Source organism: Toxotes jaculatrix, chromosome 4, assembly GCF_017976425.1.
Source record: "Toxotes jaculatrix isolate fToxJac2 chromosome 4, fToxJac2.pri, whole genome shotgun sequence".
Taxonomy (NCBI): domain Eukaryota; kingdom Metazoa; phylum Chordata; class Actinopteri; family Toxotidae; genus Toxotes; species Toxotes jaculatrix.
In genome coordinates, this window is record NC_054397.1 from 26,788,836 (window position 1) to 26,813,961 (window position 25,126).

Genomic DNA, 25,126 nt, shown 5'->3' on the forward strand with positions numbered 1-25,126 from the left:
TGTACTCCACTAACTTCAGTGTTCCACTGAACTTTCCCCTGGAGCCACCATGAGGTTGCCATTTGTTTTTGTTTTTGTTTTTATTGTTGTTGGTTTTTTTTTTTGTTTGTTTGTTTGTTTGTTTGTTTGTTTTTTTGAGTTATGTGTCTCAGCTTTTGGACAGACTGCATGAAATAACTGTGATGATCCTCCAACTTTTCATCCAGCACCATAATGAGTTCAATGCTTTGGGCAAATACGGATTAGGATCAGGTACTAATAATTAATGACATTCCCATCAGCCTCAGCTTCACTTTGTGTTCACTGCTAATTAGCAAATGTTAGCATACTATCACACTAAACCAACTGGGTGACCATGATAAACATTATAACTTGTAAACATCATCTCATTAGCAGTCATTGGGAGTGTAGTGGTCATCAGCCCCTTATTTAATTTGACTTTTAATCACTTGTATTGTATGTGACACATTAATGCAGCATCTTTTGCCTCTTCCTCGGACACAGCAGTAACAAACTACCTTTTGGTGAGAAATTACTAGTTTGAAAAGTCTTTGAACACTGTGCGTTGGTCTCATGTATGGCAAAAATACATAACTGGCTTGTGACTTTGAGCCCAGTTTCAGAAAGGACAGTGTGTGTGGGTGCTACAAAATAACCACCTTGGAACTCTGGGATGATAAATAACTTTAATTTGTTTGGGATTTTACACAAGACAGATATATTGGCAACTTTAAAAGGAATACATTTAGGTTTAATTTGTACTTGACAGAAATATTCCATTACTGTGTCTGTCCTGGGTGGGTTGCAGATTTTTAAAGAAAGTGCATCCTTCACACAGCTCAGTGGATCACGCAATCTCATTCTTCACACAAAACGAAGGGAACTGCTGGTTACAGTCGTAATTGCTCCAACCCTCTGTAAAAACAGAAAAAGAGAAGAAAGGTGGATATTAGTAAAAAAAAAAAAAAAATGCACTTGTCTTTATGTTTTTATAGAAGTTATGCAGAAATAACTAAAACCAAACTGTTTTAATTAAAAATTATTAAATAAATAGAATTCATTCAGGCCAGTGATGGATCATAAAACGTGTTTTTATTTTCTCCCACAAACTAACCACTGAATTCACTGCACCTGAGCGAAGTCTGGATTTTGAAAATGACCAGCAGGCTCTTCTTTAGGCTGAACTGAAATGGATGTACAGTAAGTGTGATTTCTTACCTGAGCTGTATATTGTAAGACATGGGTTGGTGCTGTTTGGAGACATCTGAGTAAAAAATCCCTCGTAAAACCAGGAACCATCGAGCCACATCCACTGACCCTGAGTGAGACAGTGAGATATTATCATTTAGTCAAACGTCTGAATGGATTTATCTTATTTCTAACCGTGTGAGAGACGTAATTATTATAATTTAACGCCAATGTCTGCAGAATTTTTAGAATCAGACACTATTCTTTAGATCAGTCTGATAACACAGATGGTAATTTGAGATGTTATCACAGTGTTATTCTTAATCCTACCCACAGATGGTGTCACATTTAGACATTTAGGTTAAAGTTTCATGTCTAAACCTAAACATCAGAATTTGATAACTAGCTCCCTAATTAACATGACGTATCTCATTTATTTAACCTGTAAATAACTGGAAATGTAAAAACAACAACTCGTGGTTTAACTAGCCGTCATGTGTCAGACTATGTCTTGGTGAACAGCAGTGAGTCTGGCTGTGCAGAAGAGACTCAACATGTTAGCAAGCTTTTAAGGTGCTGGTGCTTGAAACAAGAGTCAGACTGGCTGTCTCCCCATTTCCAGTCTTTATGCTTAGCTTAGCGAGGCTAACTTCTGGCTTTTGTTCTACACTTAACACAAAACACGAGTGGTATCGATCCAAGAAAATGAAAAAAGCGTGCTTCCAAAAATGTCCAACTGTTCCTTTAAATACTTCAAAATGCTTAAAGAGCACGACCCGTTTTAGCTTCAACGCCCTTTTCACAGTGTGCCGTCTCTCTGGTAAATGTTTTGTCCTTAGGTGTCACTGTGGAGGAGGAACCTCCTGTTAAACTCTGCAAATCAATAGCAAAGCACAGAAACTCTTAATGCTTCATCTGTTGTTTAGTTGTTTCACCTCAAGGTAGAATCCACCCAGCCAGGTGGGAGAAAATCCATTAACGGTGCTTCGCTGATAGAGGAAGTAATACTCCCGGGGGCTGTGGACGGAGACCAGGCTGGCCTCGAGACCTGCACAGTAATTCTGGTGGAGGAAAAGAAGACAGAGAGGGATGAAGCATGGAACAGAGCAGGAAGCACAGGAGAAAGGGGAGAGGAGGTGAAATGAAGGTTACGGGTGAGGCAGAGAGTAACAGCATGAAGGGAGGCAGACAGAAAGCGACATGTAGAAGGTGAGAGAGAGGAAGGTAGGAGAAGAAGAGAAGGAAAGGAAGTGAGCAATGGAGGAAAAATGAGAGTAAACTGAGTCTGACTGTGAGGTCTTTGTGCTCAACTGTTAAGATCATTTCAAGTTTTCCTTAATTTGCTCTATGAATGTTGCTCCAATAAATTAAGTTCCTACATAGTTCATCTAGTTTTAATTCTGACACTCTCTGCCTCATCACTTCATTTTAAATCCAAAGTACTGGATTACAGAGTTTAAACATCAGGTATAATTAAGACAACAACTCCAACCACGATTTCAGAAACACTAATTCAATCAGTATAACTATGGTCGTGTCGTACTCAGCACTCAGTTTCTCTTTATTTTAATAGAAATAATATTTTCGTTCTCTAATTCCACTCGTTTCTTCTTCGCTGTTCTCCTGACTGATGTTAAGTTACCGTCAACAAAACTCAAAACTTCTGATGTTTCCTCACTTCAAAAGGCTTCCAGTGAAGTGAAGGTTTTAAGACTTTTAATGTGAAAATCCTGGAGGAAGAGTCGAGTGGAATGCCCGACGTGACCTTTTGCTATACTGATGGAATTAGTGCTGTGGAAATGGACAGAGACAAAAAGGTAAACACGGAGAGAGTTTTGCATTAACTGGGGAGCGAGGGAGCAAATTCCAAACAGAGACCTGACTACCTCTGCCACCGAGGTAAATAACAGCCAGGCTACTATTTGAGAACACAGGCTGTTATTTATTTATTATTTATAAACTGTTATTTCTAAAAAAAAAACAAGTGCTCAAGCAGAAGTAAAAGCAGCATGTCACAGATGAAATACTATGAATAGGAGTGTTAAGATGTCACAGAGTTTTTATGCCTCAACATAATTCCAGTTTAGACAACAAGATTACAGAGGTGGTCTCTGATCTAAATGAAAATAGGCCAAGGTTTCAGTAACGAAGAGTCAGACCAGTGAGATCTACATCACCTGAATGTGAACTGAAAGTACAGCAGGTCAGAAAACAGGGTAATGCACATTGGTGCAATACATATTAATAGCTTGCATAATCCCAAAGGGGGTTATGTGTGTTTCTAATAGAGAATATAAGGCCAAGAGTCAAAAGGCCACTATGAAATTTAAAATCCAAATATATATTTGTAGAAATGATACTGATCTTTTTGAGACCATAGCACATAATATCCATGTGTCAGCTACATACCAGCAGTTTGAAATCAGATGTACTATGTGTGTGTAGCATTAAAAGCAATGGTATACACACTACAGGCAGACTTGATGCTCTCTATCAGTTCAGTGTCAGCACCGTCCTCTGATGTACTGACCTCAGACCAGCAGTCACAATCAGAGCTCGCTGCACTCTGTGTATTCACTGCAAGCTCCATTTGCAAGTCAAACACAGCAGGAAATGAAAGGAAAACTGAGGCAAAGGATGTTTTTTCTCATCTGAATCTCCTGCTGTAGCTTCAGCCATTATTCTGCTGCTGCTAACAGAGTCATGAGGGGTCAGGGCTGTGGCAGCCTTACAGAGAGCCGGCAGACCTAGGATCAGCTGATCAGCCTCACAGTGAAATGTACAGGAATGCATAAAGTAGAAGAAATGTAACGGAACAAAAGTAAAGTTGAGTAAGAGTAAAAACTATGCTGCATTAACTACTCTGACAATTACACTTAAATCAAACAAGTCATGGATTAAATGTCACTCATTACGATCCACAGCTGTTTGACGGTTATGGTATGCAGGCATTGTATCTGCAAACAGTCTTCTGGTGTTGGAACAGGGCTCTTATATATTGTGTACTTACATCAGCTCCAGACCAGGTCAGAGATTCATAGTTGTGGTAATAACAGCGGCCCTCGAACCCCGTCCAGCCTTGAGGACACAGCATCCTCTGTGCTGTGGACGTCAAACAGAGAGAAAATCATACGTCATACAATTTACTACAGTCCTCTGGGTTCATGTCCACACTGTGAACCTTTCATGTCAGACAGCCTGTCTTTCTTCTCCTTTCCTTCTTTTTCTACTGCTGCTCACTGCTTCCAACTGCTCTTACGTTGGACTTCATCATGAACCTGTCTCAAATGATTTTAAGTCAGGCAAACACAGAAATGGACTCACGGACTTTGGAGTTCTTCACACAGATGGAGGGAAAGCCATCGGTGTTGCAGGGGGAATTGCTCCATGCATCTGTAAAAACAGAAGATTAGAAAAAGGCCGTGGCTGTAATAGAACTGTGAAGATAAAAAAAAAAAAAAAAAAATCCCAAACTCACACAAGTGGCTTTGATTTTTCATTTTGAAAACTGAATCCATGTGTGAGGTGAAATCCTTCTCACTGAGTCACTATTGTTTTCTCCTTTCTACTTGCCGCAGGTCATTGGCCAACTTCCTGCTGTGGTCTGTAAAACCCATTTATACAGTGTATTCTTAGGGTCCCTGGATCATCATGTGTGTTTTCTCACCATCAGAATTGAGCAATAGGCAGGGGCTGGTGCTGTCTGGGTACTCATTGCTCCAGCTGTTGTTGTAGAACCAGGAACCATCGAGCCATAACCACTGGTTCTGGAGGAAAAGCGTAATATCACAAAATGAAATGCACAAAGGGAAACACTCATGATTAGCTATATTATAGTTACATAACATACACATGGATTTGTTGGGCTAACACTCTATTAGCAGCCATAACATAGAGCTCCCAAAGATATCCTGAAAACTAGCAAACAGTCGGTGTGGAAAACTGTCCTTCCTGGTTTTAAAAGTCACTCCTCAGTGGACACATCTTTGTTTCCTGTGTTAGCAAATACATATAATCCTAATGGAGCCGAATGGAGCCAACAATGCAAACTGAAGCAAGTCAGTTTCATTGCAGGGGATTTACCCTGGACTGTTTATTTGTAGTCTGAAACACAAAGGGAGTTTTGAATGGATGCAGCAAAACTTGACACTATCTTCAAAGTCAAAGCTCTCAGCACTTGACCATGTCAAAAGTCACACAGAGGTCCTACAGCACCTGGGTTTGCAGTGTGGTCCTCCTCAACAATATTTTAATAATGTTTCGTCACCATCATAGATGTTCATCTGAGCATTTACACAAAAAGTTAGTCAAAAACAGATTCCAGTATCCTGACATCCTCAATAATCAAATGTCACCACCTCAGTCCAGAAAACGCCTCAAAACCTAGTGATGCTCCTGAAACCTTTATTTCTTTGTGGTGCTGCAGTTTGCTACCACCATGGCTAATAATATTACATCATGCTATGGTTTGTACCTGCAGGTAGAAACCACCCAGCCAAGCGTTTTGATTGTTATTATTCTTGGTGAGCTGCTGGAGGAAACCATACTCCTGAGTGCTGTGGACAGAGACCAGCGTGGCGTCAAGCGTGTCACAGTTTGACTGGTGGAGGAGAAAAAAGACAGAGGAAAAAGAGGGACACATTGAAGAAGACAATCTAACATTCAGAGTCCTGCTTTACAAAGGATATGCTCCTAATTTACTTGATATTAAATGGATGTACACTTACACTATGTAAGAAATCAAAGTGATTTGTTTTAGGAAATCAAAGCAAAATGCTCGATTACAATATACACCCAACGCTGAAAACACACAAAAACACACACACAAAAAGGTTCGTTTGTAATAATAAATGTTGTTTCAGTATTAAAAAAAAAAATGCACAGACACAGTACTGCACATCTTACATTTAAACAGGTACCTAATAGGTCAAAGAGAGGTTCAATACAACAGTGTTGCAATGCAGATTTTTAACTTTTCTTTTTAAGTAAGAATATAACTGTGGGAGGCCATTTATGCCAGAAAAAGGAAAGAAAAATAATAAAAATGAATTCTTCTAGCTCTAAATATTATGACTTGGTGTTACATAATTTTTAGTCCATTTTTCAAATGTGTTTTTAATTTATTTTTTCCTGATAGAAACTGGTTTCCATAAATAACACCATGGCTTTATTTACTTACTCTGCCATTATTTATATAGTGATGCCATATATAAAAACATACATCACTGAATAACTGAGGCTCCAATCTAACATCAGTGTTAGTTCACATAATTTTGATAATGTGGTCAGTGTTTACCTGAGCCTGAGGCCAGGTCATGCCTCCAATCACAAAGGAGTAGCAGCGTCCCTGGAACACCTCCCATCCTTCAGGACACATCATCTGGCTTTGTGAGGGAGATGTGTGTATATAATGGTTTGGTGTTGTGGTTAACGAAGGTGAGGTGGCACAACAAGGAGTTGTTGTGATGGGAATGACGGGTGTAGTGTATGGTGTGGTTGGAGTAGTGGTCGGTGTGGTAAAAGTAGTGGTTGGTGTGATAGTGACGTCATTGTAAAGCCCTGTCACTGTGGTTGGAGTAGTGGTTAGAGTAGTGGTTGGAGTCGTGGTCGGTGTGGTAAAAGTAGTGGTTGGTGTGATAGTGACGTCATTGTAAAGCCCTGTCACTGTGGTTGGAGTAGTGGTTAGAGTAGTGGTTGGAGTCGTGGTCGGTGTGGTAAAAGTTGTGGTTGGTGTGATAGTGACGTCATTGTAAAGCCCTGTCACTGTGGTTGGAGTAGTGGTTAGAGTAGTGGTTGGAGTAGTGGTCTGTGTGGTTGAAGTAGTAGTCGGTGTGGTAAAGGTGTCGAAAATTCCTGTCTCTGTGGTTGGAATAGTGGTTGGTGTGGTTGGAGTAGTGGTTGGTGTGGTAGTGACGTCATTGTAAAGCCCTGTCACTGTGGTTGGAGTAGTGGTTAGAGTCGTGGTTGGAGTCGTGGTTGGAGTCGTGGTTGGAGTTGTGGTTTGAGGAGTGGTTGGAGTAGTAGTGTCATTGTAAAGCCCTGTCACAGGCGGGGTCACTGTGGTTGTGGTAGTAACAGTCTCTGTAGGAGGAGGAACTGTGAAGAAAAGAATTAAAACCTGAATCACTTTAAAAATATTGTCATGTTAACCCTAAGTTGTATAAGATGTTTAAAATCATTTCTGCCTTCACGAATCAATATGTATTCTGGTAGATATAACATAAATATAAAAGTATAAAATCAACAACATCAACAACCCCATGAAAACGAAAGAGCAACTTCAACCCTGTCTCTCTTCTCATGACTGAATCCTGTGCTACATTTTCATCATATAGATATCTGTGTACAAACATAGAAACACAAATCATTCACTTGCTTACACACTGTATTTAAAGTGTTTTGCTTGAAATTCATTGTTGTCACCGATGCAAAGGTGAAAGAAGACATCTTTATAAACTGATCTGATCTGAGAGGAATGTCCTCAGTAACTTAAAATGTTCTGTGTTTTACTGAACTGAGTTTAGTTTCTTTGTGTATTTTAAAAGCAAAATATCTCTTGCTGTGCTGTGTCTCTAGACTTTGCATTAATGTGACAGCATTCAGTTTACATTTGTTCTGTGTCTGACGTGTTATAGTGCTACAGTGTTACCAGGTCTGACCTAGTGAGATTCTGTAAAACTGAATCTTAAGACCTGAGACTATGTAAAATTCCTGTCTGTCACGCTTAAGTAACTAGGTGAACTAAAAGCTTTAGGATCCTATGTTTGTGCCAGTGCAACAATACTCCAGCCATCATATGTGTTTAATGGGGATAAAAAGGCAATGTGTAATGTGGATCAAGTAGTTGGCATTTAGAAAAGAATATGAGTGAGTGTGTTGTCCACAGCTCCTTTACAGTACGAAACGTTTCTCCTTCAGGTCATGAAATCCCTGCAGCCATCTGAAGGCAGCAGGACAGATGTGTTTACCCTTTATTAAATCACGCAACAGAATAACCACACACCTCTGCACATGTCAGACTGGTCCATTATAACTGCCTCTTTATGTGGAAGATGCTGGAACCACCATCATTGTACTAACTGCTGAAAAAACTCTGCACCATTCAGGCATGATGATTTGTTGTCATGTTTCCCTGTGACTGGCTCCACTCAGGTCCCTTGAAATACAACCTGAGTACATTTATGCATCGTTACAATAAGGTGGTAGTGAGATTTTCTTTGGCTGCATAAGAATCAATTTTCAGCCCTGTCTACCCCAAACACTTGCCTATTTACCCATCCAGCAGACAGTGAGCCAAATTAGCATTAGCTGTTTGACTGTCTTGACAAGCTGGTGGTAAAATTTTTCTGTTTGTTGTTTGTTGCTGTGCAAGTAGGGAACTGCCTCTGAAAACAAGACTGTTGAGTGCTTAGAAAACCAGAAAACCAAAACAATGAGCTAAAAGAGGCTAAAACAGCTCAGTAGAGCTGAGGACACCTGCAGAGGTAGATGATAATTACCACAAGCAACATCATTCACACAGTAGTTGGACTTGATATTTAGAAAAGATGTGCTCTCTGCAAAGAAAACCATGTTCATTCAAACTTTCTTGTTAAATCTACAATTATTTTTGTCATAAAATGCATTTGCTTTATAGAGAGCTGCCTCAAACAGAGTAGGCGACATGAATCCATGTAGAAGGGTAATGTGAGTGACTTACCTGATGCAGTCCAGACAGAGAGGAGAACATCCAGGAGAACGCAGACGACCAGAAACGACCTCATGGTGATGAATGATGGCTTCCTGCCACAGAGGGAAACATTAACCACTCAGCACATAAAACTCACTTCAGCCTTTATCATGGCTCTGATGGAGCGGAAAAGGTGGTGAAAGGCTCACCTGGTTCTGGTAAATGAGATGTTCTTCCACAGAGATATCCCAAACTGGGCTCTGGGCTTTATAGTCCCACATGGTGTTAACACATTTCAGTCTAATGTGTACTCAACATGGATGTGATAAACTAATCAGCACGACTATGTTCAGATATCAATTTATCAGTGTTTGTTCAAGTAGTTTCCAGAAACCGATGGAAGAAAAATGCATTTGAATGTTGCTGTGCTTCTCTTTAAACGCTTTACTTTTTTTCCAAGACATTAAACAGACTGGGAAGAAAGTCAAACCAAAACTCAGTTTATTTTCTGAGATTTAAACTCAGGTTTATTAATGGGAATTAATGGGTGAGCACCAGCAACAGTGAAAGTTTTTAAGGGTGATTTCTTTTTTTTTTTTTTTTGCTGTGATGACGTGAGTCAGGAACCTCAGGTAGCACCTGCTGACTTTGGATGCTGGGAAATGAAATAAATGGCAGCTAATCAGTTAGTGAAGGTCACCACTGAAGTCACGCTGTTCTTGAAGGTGCACCTGATAGTATTTAGTGTATGCGCTGTACGTACAGTAATAATTTCTATGTCTTGGGAAAAAAAATGTCAGCTTTTTTTTTTACATATCATTTCCCATGTAAAGCTCATACTTTTAATGTGTCATCCCACAGCTCAGGAATAAAAGCGATACCTAATCCAAACCATTCAAATGTGGTTTGGATTCTTCCCTGTATTCATTTGTACTGGTATTATTCAAAAGAATTAAGCTCATGTTGCTGAATCAGTCTTGGACATATTGACCCTTTATGGTTTGAAGCTGTTCTGAGGTTTTCTATCAGCTTGTGCAAAGTATTTATCTGATCACTAGGGAACAATTCATTTAGAAAAGAGTCCTGTACAAACACATAGAACATCTCCCTTTTATCAAGACACTTTTTGTATCTTGCCACATATTTATCTGGTAGTGATCAGTATTACAGTCACATCTCAGATGAACAGGATGTGCTAGCGATCAAAGAAAGACGCAACAACCTCTTGCTTCTCATAGGTCAGGATCATTATGGTTTAGAATACTTTGCTTGAATCAGGATACTGTTAGTTTCCTGCCACAAGATGTTAAACTGAGCTTCTTCTCAGATCAGAGACAGGTTTTGCTGGCATTCAAGGGAAATTGCAACATGCGTGTTGCTTATTGAAGACAGCGGATGGTAGTGGCTCTGTTTTAGGGATCTGAATGCTCTTATTCAGCAGGGAGCAATCGTTTGGTTTTTAGAGAACATATACACTACAGTAGTTATGAGACGTGAGAGAAAAGGTGTGTGTGTGTGTGCCTATGGCTGGTAAGTGGGAGGGGTACTGACAAAAATGGGAGGGAGGAATCAAGGCTCAGTCTATCTCTACACATACAGAGTACCTGTAGAGTTCAATCCCAGATTAGGGGGCAGAGGCTGGGTCAGGGTGATCTATTTATTACTCACTGTAGATGGTGCCCCAGTCGTACCCTTCAGAGGGTGTTGCCTTCACTGTAGGTTTTAGTTCTTGTATGGATGTATTGCATTTAGGTTATTTGCCTGTTTTGTCCACTGGCCATTTGCAGTCACCCTTGTCCCCTCAGATCCTGCGTCCATCTGCCAGGAGTCTCAGAGGCCCAACTGGGCCATATGGATGTGTGGCTCATGATGGGTAGAGGTGGGGGGAAGAAAGTAAGAGAGCAAAGGTAGAGAGGGAACAGACTGTACTGAATTGACTGTATTGAATGTATGTGTGAGTATATTTGTGTGTATGTGAGCTTTTGGAAATAATAATGACAGCAATGATTTAAAAGAATACAATGACGCGATGAACTAAACTGAAAACAGACAAAAATAAAATGCTGTGTTGAACTTGCATGTGACTGTATCAGTCCTGGCAGCCAGAGCCTGATAATTTTAATGTTAGTGTTGACTGATGATAGGAGTCGGAAACTAAATGGATCTGTGAGGCCTTTATCTGCTTTTAATGATAAGGTGATAATTGCTCTGTTCCTGCTGGGTGCTAAGAGTGAATTCAGCCATCACTCTATTGAATAGTGGAGACAGGTGTTAGGGTAGAGCTCAGCGGGGAAGCGGCCCAGTCCTGGGCCCTTGTTTGGAACATGGTTGAGTGCACTGGGGGCTCTTCTGGTGTTAGAGGTTTGTCTCAGGCAGTGGTTTGTTCACCTGAAAGCTGAACTGTGCTTGTGTTTCTGGGGAAATTGTTGATCTGGGTCATGTGTTTTCATGTAAAAACTCTGGAGCAGATTATTTATATCCATGTGGCTGTGGAGAAGCCTCCATGCTGAGTGCTTGATAAACGGAGCTCTTCTCCTTGTTTCAGTTGAATTTCCAAGTAATTCTCTTTGTGTCACTGCTGTGTGTAAGTTTTTGTATGTGAGTCTAAATATCAAGTCCAACTACTGAGCAGAGATGTGCTGAAGCACCATCTGGCAAATGACTCCAGAAGAACATAGGCTGTTCGGTCTGTTAGGCTTGAATGAGACCAGTGAATGGTCACTTACAGCGATTGGGTGAATTTGGGAATGGTTAGTTCAGGCGGAGCAGAGGAGTCCAGCCGTTCGTTTGCCGGGTGCTTCACAATGATTGGCCACATTCCCACCTGCGTATCTAGTAACATCCAGTCATATTCTGTAATAGTGCAAAATGGAGCCTGACCAATGTTACAAAAGGTTTTCAGAAGAGTCAGGAATATAATTGAATAGATCAAAGCAGCGGTTAAAGGCCAGACATTTTCCACTGTTGGAGTCATAATTCATTCATAAAACTCCTTTGCAGTGACCAGATGTTTATATGCAAGTTACACACATTCTCTACTGAATAAAAAGTTTGAAAAATAGAACATACTTCCATGTTAAAGAGGTACCCACCCTGGATAATGACCCATTCCTCTATTTTCCATAAATACCCTCTCTGTGGCTGCTCGCCCTTACAGTACTTCACTCTTAATGACGCTGCTTTAATTAGTGCCAACTTTCTTTTAAATGACCAGCTCTGGCTCTGTTAATGTTCTCCTGATTGCTGCCACCTGTCACTGTCACACACACCAGCTTTTCCCTCTCTGTAACCACAGGCCAATACCAAGAGAAGCCCGCTAATCTCCTCTGACAAAGAACAAGAAAACCCACGACGCAACACTGCACGCAATGCTGCAGGAGTCACGCTGAAGAGCTGCTAAAGAGGGAGGAGATGCAGGAAGGACCATTTGTGATTCGATGATGTTACTGAGGAGAAAACCATGATCCAAATGTGAACACATTTTCCTCTATCAAAAGAGAAGGAACCCCCCCCCCCCCCCCCCAAAAAATATAGGGAGAAATATCATCATGGTTCTTTCTGAGGCATTGTAATGAGCTCTAATATTCTCTGGGCTTGGGAAGGTATTCATCCACCCATCATTTACCTGAGACCAGAGAACTGCAGACCCTGTATAAATGAAGCTACCAATATGAAAATTCAACAGTTAATTCATTTTTATTGTTAAACATTCATCAGTTAGGAGAAAGAATGCATGGCAAAAAAAGAAAAAGAAAAAGAACAGCAATGATTGCAAAAATAAGCTGTAATCCACTCAATCTTTTTTTTTTTAATTACATTTTTAGATTTATCATGAGTAACATGTCCATTAACTGCAGAGATGCTTTTCACTATATATATCACTCTATAATTATTATTATTCATTAGGTAAATAAATATACAAAACTGAACACAATAAACACTTGTTCCTGCTGCATATTTCATGATGAGATTGTGGCAACCGGGTTAGAGATCTGAGAGGACGGGAGTCCTGGGTCCTTCAAACTTGCATTCAAAATTCCTTGATTATAATCAGTTCATGATGTACCACAGTTTATACTGTATGACCGTACTGTTATAGTGTCATGACACAAAACAAACTGCAGTGCGACAACAAACGTTTCTCAGAATATCACTCACACAGTGGTAACACAAACTGTTTGTTCACAGCCCAGCATCAAATATATACAGACTGTGTGTCCAGTGTTAGTGAAGGAAGGCTGGTGAGGCAAAGCAGGAAGAGTCTCCACTGCTGTGAGACCAGGGAGACAGGATTCTCCTTCCAAAACAAGGCTGCTCGCTTCTTTGAAGACCCAAAGAGTTAAATATTAAATTATTATCAAATGAAATTATCATGTGAACAAATACAGACATAATTTATAGCCATGAAATTGTGGTACATTTGATTTCATTCTGCTTCTTTTCACAGAAACAAAAAAAAAACTGTTTTTGAGTTTTTCTGGTCATTTTTTTATTTAATGCCAGTTTCTGTTTCCCAGTGTTCTTCTATTTTTATTCTCAGTCTATTTTTATTCCACGGTGCCATCTCCAGCCTGAGAGAGCAGGCAGCCGGTTTCAATCTGCATCCACGCAGCTCTGTGAGGCTGTGCTCAGACACTGCAGTGCTTTTCAGCACAATGTTAAAGTCAGAGTTTCTGAAACACTCACTGAGACACTAACACTAACATGATGCAGGAAATATTCCCCACACTCATCAGCTTATTTCAGCCCGTTAGGATGACAGCACCTGCTAACTGGTACAAGACGCTAAGTACAGCTGAGGCTTAATGGGAGTGGCATTAGTTTTGGTTGTGAACCAAACTTTTAGACCAATGAAAATTTGGACTGATGATGCCACCAGATGAAGGTCAATCAAAACACTGCTGTATTTCATCCTGAGGGGAACATGAACGTCTGTGATTCATCCAAAGGCTGTGAAGATATTTCACCACTAACAGAACTATTTCATGGTTCTATCACTTATCCTATCTGCATCTGTTCATATGATTATTTATTTCATTGTGTATGATTTTAAATACATATGTTAGCAACATAACACTGAACACCCAGGGCCTCTATACAATTCAAAGGATAGTTTACACCTTTATCCTCCAGTGAAGACCATGATGGACAGGCCACGTGTTTAAGCTCTGAAACAAATGGATGATTCAGCCAACAAGTAAAAGCACATGTTAACTTCCTCAGCTGTTATTCATGTAACTCTGTGGGGGGTGTTTCCACAACAGGAATGTTCCTATTTTACCCCATATTTACTCCATTATCTTTAATTGTCCATGTGTCTCTGCACTGGAGACAATGATTTAAAGCTTTGTGGTTCATTGATTATTCAACCATTCAACACGTCTCTTAAATCCTAAATTCAGTTGTAATATGTGCACTTATCTAACCTCTGCTGCCTTGAGGAGGAGCTGTTTTTGTTTTTTTTTTGTACCTTAACATTCACCCGAGCTTCTCACCTGTTGTTTGAGAAGGCTGTTTCAGTGCCAGTGTTCTTATATTTGTTTGTATTCTTACGTATTTACTTATCTTGTACTATAGTGTTCTGTCTTAACACTTTTTGTTTCTTGTTCCTGCTCAGGGACGACAGATGAAAATTAGCTGGTAGCTAACTGTGGTGTAGCTGAGCAGAGCTATGCACTGTCCCTGTTAAATAAACAAATAAATACCAAAAAAAAAAAAAAAGTGAAATCGCTGAAAGAGTTTTGGCATCAATTCAACCTCATAGCCTTTCTGTGATCCATCCGAGTTCGACGGAGCACGCCTGCTGTGATACAACCCAGCATCACCCCTCAGTCAGGAAATGACAATCAAACACTTGTATTTTTTTTTTTTTAAATACTATTTAACATCAGTTTCATGTGTAAAAATAGGTTTGTTCGGTAACCCAAAATACTCTGTTTATACAAGTTTATCATTTGTTTTCTGAGAGCACCACTTTTAACAGCCTGCTTTGACTGTACACTGTTCTGATTGTGTGGGTGTATGTGTATGTGAACAGATCCCGATCATTAAACACGGCATGTCCCTCTTGTTAAGTGCACTCTATAGTGATTGGTCCGTCTGTACAATATGAGGATAGCGTGTGTGAAAAACTTTGGCAGACATGAAATGAGAAACACTGAGAAAAGTTTCCATATTTTCAAACAGAAATGTTCCCTATAGATCAAACCTGACATTCATGAATATACTATCTAATGTGCGATGTAGCTTTCATTCAGTAGATTCCTATGAGATACAGTCCCCACCCAGACATGTGACCTAATCTTATTACTCTGAGGCTGTGCAGCCTGACAGGCTGAAAACCTGACAGCCCGACGGCTGAAGGTCAGTTACACAGTTCAACCTTAATGGAAAAGAATCGGGACTCCAATCAAATGATCTTTCATCAGTTTTCTAATTAAAACGTCAGCCTGTGATAGCTGACCTCTTTGAACAAACTCTGACGAACTCATTAAAAAGCTGATGAACTCATTAAAGCCAAAAAACGTGATATCACGGCTTCTCTTTACTGTAATCATACCAGCATGTACAGCACATGCAAACACTTAGCAGTCAATCCGTCATTTACATGACCTTGGCTGCTAATGTTGCATTTAGGTAAGTTGGAGAAGAAAAATCAGTTTGTCCAGTATGGCCTTCTTTCTCATGTTGTTTGTAGAGAATATTTGCTGTTGTTGTCACGTTGTTGTTGTTTTTTCCAAAACTTAAAGCCAGAGTGTGACAGACCTGCCGGTGCAGACATACGGAAGCTGTACACAGAAAGGTGAACATCTGAGAACAATGATGAAACTGGGCTTCTTCAGTCTGGTTTGACAGAGTGAAAGCACGAAAACTCCACACTGACTCAGTGAAATCTGTGTAAAGCGACCTACCTGGAGGCAGACTTTAAGACAAACCAGAAGAGGTGGACAGTAAGCCCAGAGTTTCTCTACCTGTATTATTTTTCTGAGATGGATATGATAGAAAAAAAGCAAACTGAAAATTAGGCTTTTCAGAAACTTCTAAGCTAAACCACTTCAAAAAAAGCATGATACCAAAAAAAAAAAAAAAAACCAAACACCTCAGCTGTGTGCCTCAACACTTATATACTATAGAAAATATGAATCTGACCAAAGTCTTGCAGCATAGGCTGGCTCTCTGAACGCCTCCTCTTCACCTTCGATGTCCCTTCTGCTTCTTGTTCCTTGCAGGGGTCCTGATTGGCTGACTAGCAGCTCCGTTTTCCAGTGCCACAGAGACTGGAGCTGGAGGTGGAGAGGTGGGAGAGAAAAGGTCCGGTTCTCCGTCCATGCTGGACTTGAAGGGTCCTGCAGGAGAAAATTTCAGCGGACTGAAAGAAACAGAAGAAATAGACAGAGTAGACAGAGGTTACAAGAAATCTATGATTGTAAAAATAAAATTATTCAGCATTTTTATGCATTTATTTATTTAACATATATGAAATTACAGATCACATTTGACTGTCCTGTAACTTGGAATCAAGTTTTTGGGGTAATATAGAAAGCACTAGTGGGTGAGAATGATCCTCTAACACTCTCATCATTTCTGCTGACCAAACACCAATCGAATTAAGATCTAAATAAAATCAAAGAATGTTGTTCTGAACAAAAGTTTGTTTATGTGGGTGTTACCTGATGGGCGTGCGCGGGCTGCTGTTGTGTCTGCGTACAGGTCGTATTCTGGGCTCGAATGAGAAGCCTTCTTTTAGACTCTCTAGGACCGATGGAGCCACGTAGGTGAAACCCTGATGGGAAACAGTTTTTTTATATCAGTCAGTCGTGGACAGATACAGTTTGATTTCTGCTGACTGTGGGTTCTAGGGCCTAAACGTAAAAACTGAAAAAAGTCTGATGAGGAAGAGGATCTCACAGCGAAGGCTAGCTCTGCACTGTGACTGAGTGAGGTGTCGTCTGGACTGTCCACTGGTGTCTGTCTGGTAAACCTGGTGTCAAACTGGCTCACGTCCTCGTCTGACTGCTGCAGAGAGAGACAGAGAGAGAGGGGAAAGGCAAAAGTTACAGACAAAAGAGAGTAACTGAGAGAAAAAGATTGGACTTATTAAAGAGTATGCAGATATGAAGGCAGCGAGGGGTCTGGGAACACGTACACCAGGTGGTAACTGAGAAAGAAGGAGGATATGAAAAAAGCAGAGTCCACTGTCCCAGAACAACAGGCATAATACCACCTTAACAAGCTATTTAACATAATGGGCACAAAAAGACAACTGATGACTAACCAGCTGCGGCTTGTAAGGCGGCTCCACCCTCTTGTTCAGCAGGTCATCCCAGTTAATGTGCTTGAAGAACGGGTGTTTCTGCAGAGGAACAAAAGGGTTGTTTGTTTTGTTGTTTGAATACAGTCGGGCAGTGTTTCAATCATACCCATCTAAAGTGAACTTCTCTGCACCTTTTCCTCACCTAAAACCAGACCCTACCTGACACTGTCCACACCTGACTCTGTCCTGTAAGTCCTTTAAATGGCTGTTGACAACATGCGTGTCTTCCTCCATGTGCCTGCCATGGCCTGCCTGCTGCCTGTCTGATTTCCTTGCATGGCTCCTACTGAGCCTGAGCGCTCCACCCCGGGGAGGCCGTTTTGAATGATCCCATTTTCAGTATATGCCTTGTGTGCCTTTACACATGGATTTCATTTAGCTCGCACAGTTATAGAGGAACTATGTTAAAACCAGTTAGTTACCTGGATATCAGCACAGTCGGCTTTACTGGAGCCGAGTCTTTGGGTTGGATTCTTCTTCAGCAGCTGGAAAAAGACAGAACAGCACATGTCACTGTAAAGATGAGTGTAAAGTTTTTCAAATACATTTTGAAATAATTACCTTTGAATTCAGAGATTAAATCTGTTTTGATAATGAGCATTCATGTTAGAGAATAATGATAGGAATATAGAGAGGGACGGATAGATTACAATACAGTCACTGGGGACAGATGAATTGAATAATTCTTTCACCTTTAACAGATTTTAATTCATCAAGGAGAATTATTCTTCAGTGTTTTAAGAGCACGTGTAAAGGCTGACGGAGCCTTGTTCTATTTACAGGGTTTAAACAGAGCGAGGATAATGTAATAACCCCCCAACCAGAGACATCGTAGATTACAGCTCAGTTTAATTTGCTTATTTTCTAATGTTTTATTAGATTAATCTAGAATTCAGTTCTTTCAATCAGCAGCTTGCCTCCACTTTGCATAGAGCATCAAAGAGGATCTTATTTCTCGTAGCTGAGCTGTGGTGGCTCCTATAAACATACCACAGCTGGCAAAACGTTCATCTTCTCACAATTCTTATACTTCATGATGGTTTTATTTTGTTTGTGCTCACAGTTGATGCAAAACAAGAACAAACACATTTTTAGTTTCTCCAAAAAAAAAAAAAAAAAAGAAACTGTTTTTTAAGAAAAGACAGTTTTAGCTAGAGCAACAGAGACATTACGCAAAAAGATCAAATGCTTTCCTTCACTCACGAATGTGGCCAGTGTGCCTGGTTTCAATTTTTAAAGTGGTTTATACATTTCCAACTTTTGGATTGTGAGAAAAATGTGCTCAGTGGGGCCACAAATCATCTGAGAATAAACATGACTCGGTTTTCTTTCCATCAGTTAAATAAGACTGAGACTGCAGTAAAATGTTTTTCCTGCCAATCGTGTGAAACCAGAACTTGCAAATGTACATTATCTGTCAGTGTTCTTGTGCGTGTGTGGGTGTTACAGACCTTTTTGATGAGGTCCCTGGCATCGATGGTCAGGTATGGGGGCAGGTTGAGTTTACATTTCAAGATCTTATCGATGGTCTTCTTCCTGTTTTCAGCTGTGAATGGAGGCTGGAGGAAAGTCAGAGGAGGGCGTCAGTAAAGGAGAGGAAAGCAAGTGGTTTCTCTAATCTGTAAATCCAGGTAAAGGATTACTCAGCATTTCACAGTAACATTATACTTTGGTAACAACAAAATGTACCTATAACACATGATGCTGTAGTTATGTTACATGTTTTCCTAACTGAGATATTCCACATTCGTACAAGAACTAAACACGTGTATCAGGGATGAGAGCGGCTGTCCAGCTTTTCTGGATTAGACATTATGTTGATCTGAATCAGTCAACAGTGGAAATTCACTAACTTCAATTTTTTGCTGCTCGAGTTACTTTAGTTGACGATTGCTCAGATAGTCAAAGCAGTGCTTCAGAACTGTTTTGCTTTTTGCTGTCTTACAGTTTGACTCTTTCCCTCAATAAAATACTTGTCCTCAGGGCATGCTGAAGCCAAAGCACTCTCTGTCTCTCTGTTTTTCTACCTCAATAAAAGACCTTGGAGGATAAACACTGAAAAATACTACAGCTCATCACCATCTCCTGACATAGCTTTCTCATAATTACTAACTGTCCTCTCGCAGCTCCAGCTTACCGATCCGGTCATCATATCATACATGAGGGCTCCCAGGCTCCACCAGTCTACTGCTCTGTTGTGACCCGACCTGGTCAGGATCTCTGGAGCCCTGGAACACAGAAAATGTTGTCAGAGTAAATAAAACTGAAAAATAACACTCAATGAAACTCAAAGTTACATTTCTTTACATTTTCTTTAATGTTCTCAAGTTTGTAAATGATATTACAACCTCTTGTATCTTATAAATGGAACTACTGAACCAACAGGAGCACAACACATGTTTTCATGGCTGATGGAGAGCAGCATGATGTTTTACTTAAGTTTGTTGCGCCGTGTGTCTATGAGAGTGAGAGCTGTGTTACCCACATGTATTCTATGGTGCCACAGAAGGTGTGTGTGACCGTCCCATCATGAATAGATTCCTTACAGAGGCCAAAGTCAGTCAGCTTGATGTGTCCTTCAAACAGAGAAAAAACATGTTGAAATAATATCCTCAGTGACACAATGACACAAAATGACGTTTCAACTACGACGCAAAGTCATTAAATACACATTTCATTAACTACCATTAAAAGCTGATTTCAGGTATAATGTTATGTGTTAGTCACAGGATGTTTTACCACAGTGATTCAGTGAATCTGTTTGTGCTCAGAAACAATTACTGACCAAGAATAAACTCCCCCACTCAGACGGATTTCTGCTTATTCTGCATGTTGAGGCTGTAAAGGTTCTATCATTATCTCACACTGATCACCTTCATTTACATATATGTTTAGCCAAACACGCGGTGTGTTACCTTGGTGATTAAGCATGATGTTTTCAGGTTTGAGATCTCTGTAAATAATCCCGTTAGAATGGAGGTGACCGAGGGCCAGTGTGATCTCTCCTAGATAGAAACTACACACACAGACACACACAGTAGTTATTGAAGCTCATGAACTTAATTAAACATTAGGAATAATTTCCATTTCAATACCATCACCACACCAAAACTACACAAACTCAAAGTTGCAGCTTTTGTGCAAACACTGAGAGGAGAAGAGGGCATCCTTACCAAGCAGTGTCCTCCATGAAGATGCCTTCCTTCTCCAGCTGCATGAACAGCTCCCCTCCTGGTGATAAACAGTACAGATGGGTTAGTGACAGGAGTGATTTTTCCTCCCATCCATTCCTTCATATCTCTATCCATCCCCGCTATCAATTCAAAAAACCTTTATTGCCATAAATGCTAAAATTAGGGGTGTGATGAGGTGTGTGCATATGCACTAAAGTTGGTCCATGGCATCTGTCTCTCCCCCTCCCACCAGTTCATCTCTCAAAGACTCTGTCTTACCACTCAGACACTCAAGTATGAGGTAGAGCTTTCCCCCAGTCTGGAAGGCGTAGAGCAGGTCCACAATGAATGGGTGTCTCACCGTCTCCAGGATCTCCCGCTCTGCTCGTGTGTGGGCCGTGTCTTTAGCATTACACACTATCTTAGCCTTAAGAAAAAAACATGTTGAGAGAGGAAAGGAGGGGAGGATGAAAGGGAGGTAGCAAGTGAAGAAGACAACTAAATAATGGACAGAGAAAGAAAAATGGAGGAACAGCTTCATATAATGCATATCCTATCCTTTGTGTCTTAGGAGAAAGCTGTAAGTACCTTTTTCAGGACCTTCATGGCAAATATCTTCCCCATCTGGGCACCTTGAACCTTCCTCACCTGGAAAACCTTAAAGAAGACATTTTGTTTTAAAATAATATCACACAAAAGAAAAACAGTGGTGTGTTGTTTGCTGGTTCAAGCTTCCTGAATGTGAGGATTTTCTGCTGTTTTCTATCAGAGTAAAGTGATTGATTGAGAGTTTTAGTCAGCCATTATCTGACAGTTATTATCATGGCATAATGTTTATAGTATCATTGGTAAGAGCAAAGAGTAGTAGTAGGTGTATCTCTGAGGACACTCCTTTCCAGTGAAGTATCAATATTAGCTACTCCATAAATCAGCAGTAACACTTGGCAAAAAATTATTTCCCTCTGTTCAACTGACATTTAAAACCAAAACCTTAAATTCTTAAAGGTTTATTTACAGTGAAAATGTTACAGTCTTCTGGGATAACTTTTCTGAGGAGTTATAAAGAAAAACAATGAAAAAGTCCGTGGATAGAAAGACAAAGATGTCACCTTTTAAAAGGCATCAAATGTATGCAAACTCACACACACCTTGCCATAGGCTCCTTTTCCCAGCACAGTAAGAAGCTCAAAGCAGTCAGGTCCAACTCTCTCACTGTCTCTGTTGACACTCTCACTGGTCAACTCCACCTCCTCTGTCTGAACACTGGGAGGAAGGATGAGAATGACGGAGAAACAAAGAAGGTATAAATGTGTATATTAAAGAATGTCAGCATATATTGTCAAGATTCAGTGATAATGCATTCAACTTACTTCTCTGGTTCTGTCACAGTGAAGTCACATTCATCATCCTACAGATGAGGAACAACAAGCCAAGCAGGTTAAATAACAGTAATAAAGATAAATAGGAATTTTAAATTGTGGAGGACTTAAACCTTTGTAACTTATCTTACAAATCAAAGAAACCAATAGTCGAGTTTAATTGGGGATGTTCAGAGGTGTTTTTTTTTTTAATTTCATCCTATTGTATTTATTTATGTGAGCAACTCTATAGTCTTATCAACGACTATGGGATACAGACCTCTGTATCACTGATGTCCTCAGTCTCCAAGTCTATGTCGAACACTCCTGCCATACTGAAACAAACACAGTAAAACAGTCTGTTGGGTTTCATTTAACCACAGGCTCTTTAACACTTTCATCTCAATGAGAAACAACAACAACAAGGCCCTACAACTCAGGAGCAGTTTAAGAGCAGAGGCAAACAGAACAGCAGAACAGTCGATTTATTACATATGAAATTATGTTAGTGGATATTATTGAATAGCATTCTGTGTAAAAAATAAAAAATAAAAACAACAAAAATCTGGGAGATCTTCTGAGACTTTCAGAGCCCGTGGACCACAGAATGAAGCCGAATTCTGGCCAAATGCGGAATGAAAAACAGTTTAGTAATCAACAGGAGAAGCAGTAGGTGGTGTGTGTGAGTCAAAACCCAAATAACTTAACCCACAAAATATAACCCGAGTATTACCCGAGCCTCCACCTGCAAGCTCAAACTATGGCAGCTTAGCAGTGTCACTCCAGGTGACAGGCTCAGTGTGAGATGACACCACAAAAATGATACTACAAACAAGCGGCAGGTGTTGTAGCACGTCAGGGGCAGTGCCACAGCTATCTGCCGCTGCAGGTTGTCCGAGCAGCTGTCTGAGTAAAACATGTTATAGATAAAAACAAACCTTGACAACCGTTTGTGAGACCCTGTCCGAAATGATGTGGCTTCAAGTAACGCTGGGGGCTATTACAGACGTCCCTCAGTAGCAAATGCTTTCAGAGAGCTAGCTTAAGTTCCCACATTAGCATGCTAGTAAGTCAGATGACAACCAAAACAACATGAGAGTGCCCGTGACAGCAAATGTTTTGGTTTCAAACAGCTGACTGACTCCCACCGTTGGCCTGTGAGCTTATTATGGCACTCCTTCTTCCTGAGAAATCTCACACTGATTCAAACTTGCTGACGATGTTAAATGTTAGAAGTCATCACGTTGACAGCCAAGGCTGTCATCTGGTTTGACAGGTAGCGAGGTGAGCTAGCAAACATGCTAATGGTAGCTAGTGTTTCACCTGGTAACGCTGTTTCATCCAGTGGTTCCTTATGTCAGTCTGTAGTCCAACAGCTTTACAAAAACGAGGCTGTTTTTCATATACGGCCAGCTGTAGCTGTCATTACTCTTGTTACACTTCAGTCAACTGACCCACAACAATACACGGAGACGTTTAGGTCCCCTTCATGCTCCTCTGTCCTGCAGGACAACTCCGTGCTGTTGTCGTTTTTTCTTCTTCGTCGTCTTCTTTGGTGTGGCAGACGAGACGCAGCCACGGCGCGTTGCTGCCCCCCCTCAATGAGGATACGTTTAAAAACAGGCCATGAACATAAACTTAATCATAATTAATGAATTAAAAAGGCTAAATAATGTGTTATGTGCACACAGTGTGTGCCCTCAGATCAAAGTGTGCTATTACCTACTGACCAAGAATGGAGAAAATACAAAAGCACCATCCTACCAAGGTCCCAATATAACCAATATCCTTGTTTATCTGGGAAACCCTCAAATCCAGCCTGCCATCCTAAACCTGGAACTGTCTGTCTGCAGTGAACACGAAAAAGACCCCTCCTCACAGCATGGACTTGGTTTGGTTTGAACACAGAGGCAAGACATATTTTGCAGTTCTGTCACCAGCTTTAAACTACCTGTAATTTGTGGTTTACATTGCTTGAAGTAAGCAAACACCAGGTGCATTGACAGACATTCAACATCATCAGACTTTACCTTCCATATATGATACCACTGCTAAAGTACCTGCTTGGTGGTGTTAAAAAAAAAAAAAAATTAGACAGGAGAAACATAAACAGTAAGAAATGGGAGACTAGCTTTAAGATAGAAGTTGGTTTCAAGACAAGATTTTTAACTACCATCAAATCCTTTAGCCGGCTATTCTACCTGCTCAAAGCTTAAAACCACTTGGGAAGGTTAAAAGGTGGACAACTGGTCTTCAGATTCAGAGAACTTTGTTTTCCCCCAGGTGGCAATTTAAGGTACGTTGAGCAGCATGAGGTGACTGACACTTAAAAAGAGAGAGAGAGAAAAAAAAAAAAACACAAAGGAGGGTTTTGCAGGCGGGACAGCAGAGCCGCCATCCGGAAGGGGGCCACTCAAATGCTGACAGCCAAACCGAAAGAAGGTACACCTAAACACACTCAAAAATATAGAAGTGAGTCTTCAGTGGAAACAATGGCTTTGAGAGATAAAAAGGAAGTCTGTGTGGTGTGGTAGCCCACAACGTCATCGCTGTAAAGGACAGGAAAAAGCATGTACACAAGAAGATGAAGTCTGATCGGACTATGACAACTCTTTTTGGTGAGTATTATACCATTAATTTGCATAGGTGAGCAGAAGGTAAGCTTAATTCCTGGATGAGGAAATTTCATGTTTGTGAAAGATGAAGTGAGTGATGTTTACAGTCATGAAGTCACATCCTGAGTTGTTTGCACTGACTGTGGTGGTAGCAGCAAAATTGTGTGTGACTGATGTGCATGCAGAGATCTGTGCAGTTTAGAGATTGAGAGGTGTGACCCAGGTTCTGTTTCATACATGCTCCACTTTCTAATAGGCTTCACTACTGGTTCACTGCTGCTGCTGCATGGACCGCATGGCAGGCCTTAGGATGTCCATTCAGTTGTTTGTTTGCTATGGCACGCAGGCTCAGAGGGTTCACCGGTCTGCCCAGTGAATTGCTCACTAAATCTGTGACACTCAGGGTGCAGTCCTCTAGGGCAGGTTTAGGGGTGTATCAGTGGATCATATATGCTTCACTGTGTTCTGGTCTTCCACCTCTACCTTTGTACAATTGTACCTCAGAGACACGACTGCTGGTTCGGTATCTCACTTGGTGTTTAGTGTGCATGTCTGATGGAGATTGACGCCACGGAGGTGTTGCACACTGCATGGGTTTGTGTTATTTGCTTTTTTCATTCACACAGTTTGTCACCTACTCCAGCCACTGCTTCATCTTTCCTGTCTCTCTGGCTGGGCAGACTGGATGTGACATTGGTGAAAAAAACATTATTCCCCAATCCATGGAGGTTTGTCAACAACTGCCCTGTGCTGAGATCAGATTTATTCAGGCAAAAGTTGTGAGTTCAGTGTGAGTGTGAGGGTTGAGA

At 40.7% G+C, this 25,126-nt stretch overlaps 2 protein-coding genes and 1 non-coding gene across 3 annotated transcripts; 1 reads left to right on the top strand and 2 right to left on the bottom strand.

The window, feature by feature from the left end:
- Nucleotides 1-727: 727 nt before the first annotated feature.
- LOC121181124 (ladderlectin-like) lies at nt 728-4,760 on the bottom strand. The gene is made up of 6 exons (XM_041036936.1): nt 4,667-4,760; nt 4,513-4,581; nt 4,199-4,290; nt 2,124-2,249; nt 1,219-1,318; nt 728-915 (listed from the first exon to the last, which is right to left on the bottom strand). The coding sequence occupies exons 1-6, from the start codon at nt 4,704-4,706 to the stop codon at nt 848-850; spliced, it is 495 nt and encodes a 164-aa protein (XP_040892870.1). The 5' UTR covers nt 4,707-4,760; the 3' UTR covers nt 728-847.
- A 1,026-nt stretch (nt 4,761-5,786) lies between these two features.
- Nucleotides 5,787-5,852, top strand: LOC121181443. The gene has a single exon (XR_005894034.1). It is a non-coding gene; the product is annotated as a small nucleolar RNA SNORD109A (small nucleolar RNA).
- An 8,806-nt stretch (nt 5,853-14,658) lies between these two features.
- Nucleotides 14,659-23,232, bottom strand: LOC121180704 (ribosomal protein S6 kinase beta-2-like). The gene is made up of 16 exons (XM_041036323.1): nt 23,026-23,232; nt 21,983-22,037; nt 21,715-21,752; nt 21,493-21,607; nt 20,933-21,001; nt 20,624-20,771; nt 20,345-20,402; nt 20,087-20,187; nt 19,657-19,747; nt 19,309-19,399; nt 18,623-18,730; nt 17,594-17,656; nt 17,133-17,210; nt 16,766-16,873; nt 16,528-16,640; nt 14,659-16,226 (listed from the first exon to the last, which is right to left on the bottom strand). The coding sequence occupies exons 2-16, from the start codon at nt 22,034-22,036 to the stop codon at nt 16,049-16,051; spliced, it is 1,413 nt and encodes a 470-aa protein (XP_040892257.1). The 5' UTR covers nt 22,037; nt 23,026-23,232; the 3' UTR covers nt 14,659-16,048.
- Between the last annotated feature and the right edge of the window lie 1,894 nt (nt 23,233-25,126).

Bases quoted from the DNA above. Each gene is read 5' to 3' on its own strand.
- LOC121181124 (XM_041036936.1), bottom strand. From the start codon at position 4,706: ATGGATTCAGTTTTCAAAATGAAAAATCAAAGCCACTTGT. The intron at 4,582-4,666 runs GTGAGTTTGGGA...CTGTTTTTACAG, and splicing joins GAAAAATCAAAGCCACTTGT to ATGCATGGAGCAATTCCCCC. The intron at 1,319-2,123 runs GTGAAACAACTA...TGTCTCACTCAG, and splicing joins TGGGTGGATTCTACCTTGAG to GGTCAGTGGATGTGGCTCGA.
- LOC121180704 (XM_041036323.1), bottom strand. From the start codon at position 22,036: ATGGCAGGAGTGTTCGACATAGACTTGGAGACTGAGGACATCAGTGAT. The intron at 21,753-21,982 runs GTCTGTATCCCA...CCTCATCTGTAG, and splicing joins AGGACATCAGTGATACAGAG to GATGATGAATGTGACTTCAC. The intron at 17,657-18,622 runs GTCTGTAACACC...GTCTTTTTCCAG, and splicing joins CCAGGGACCTCATCAAAAAG to CTGCTGAAGAAGAATCCAAC.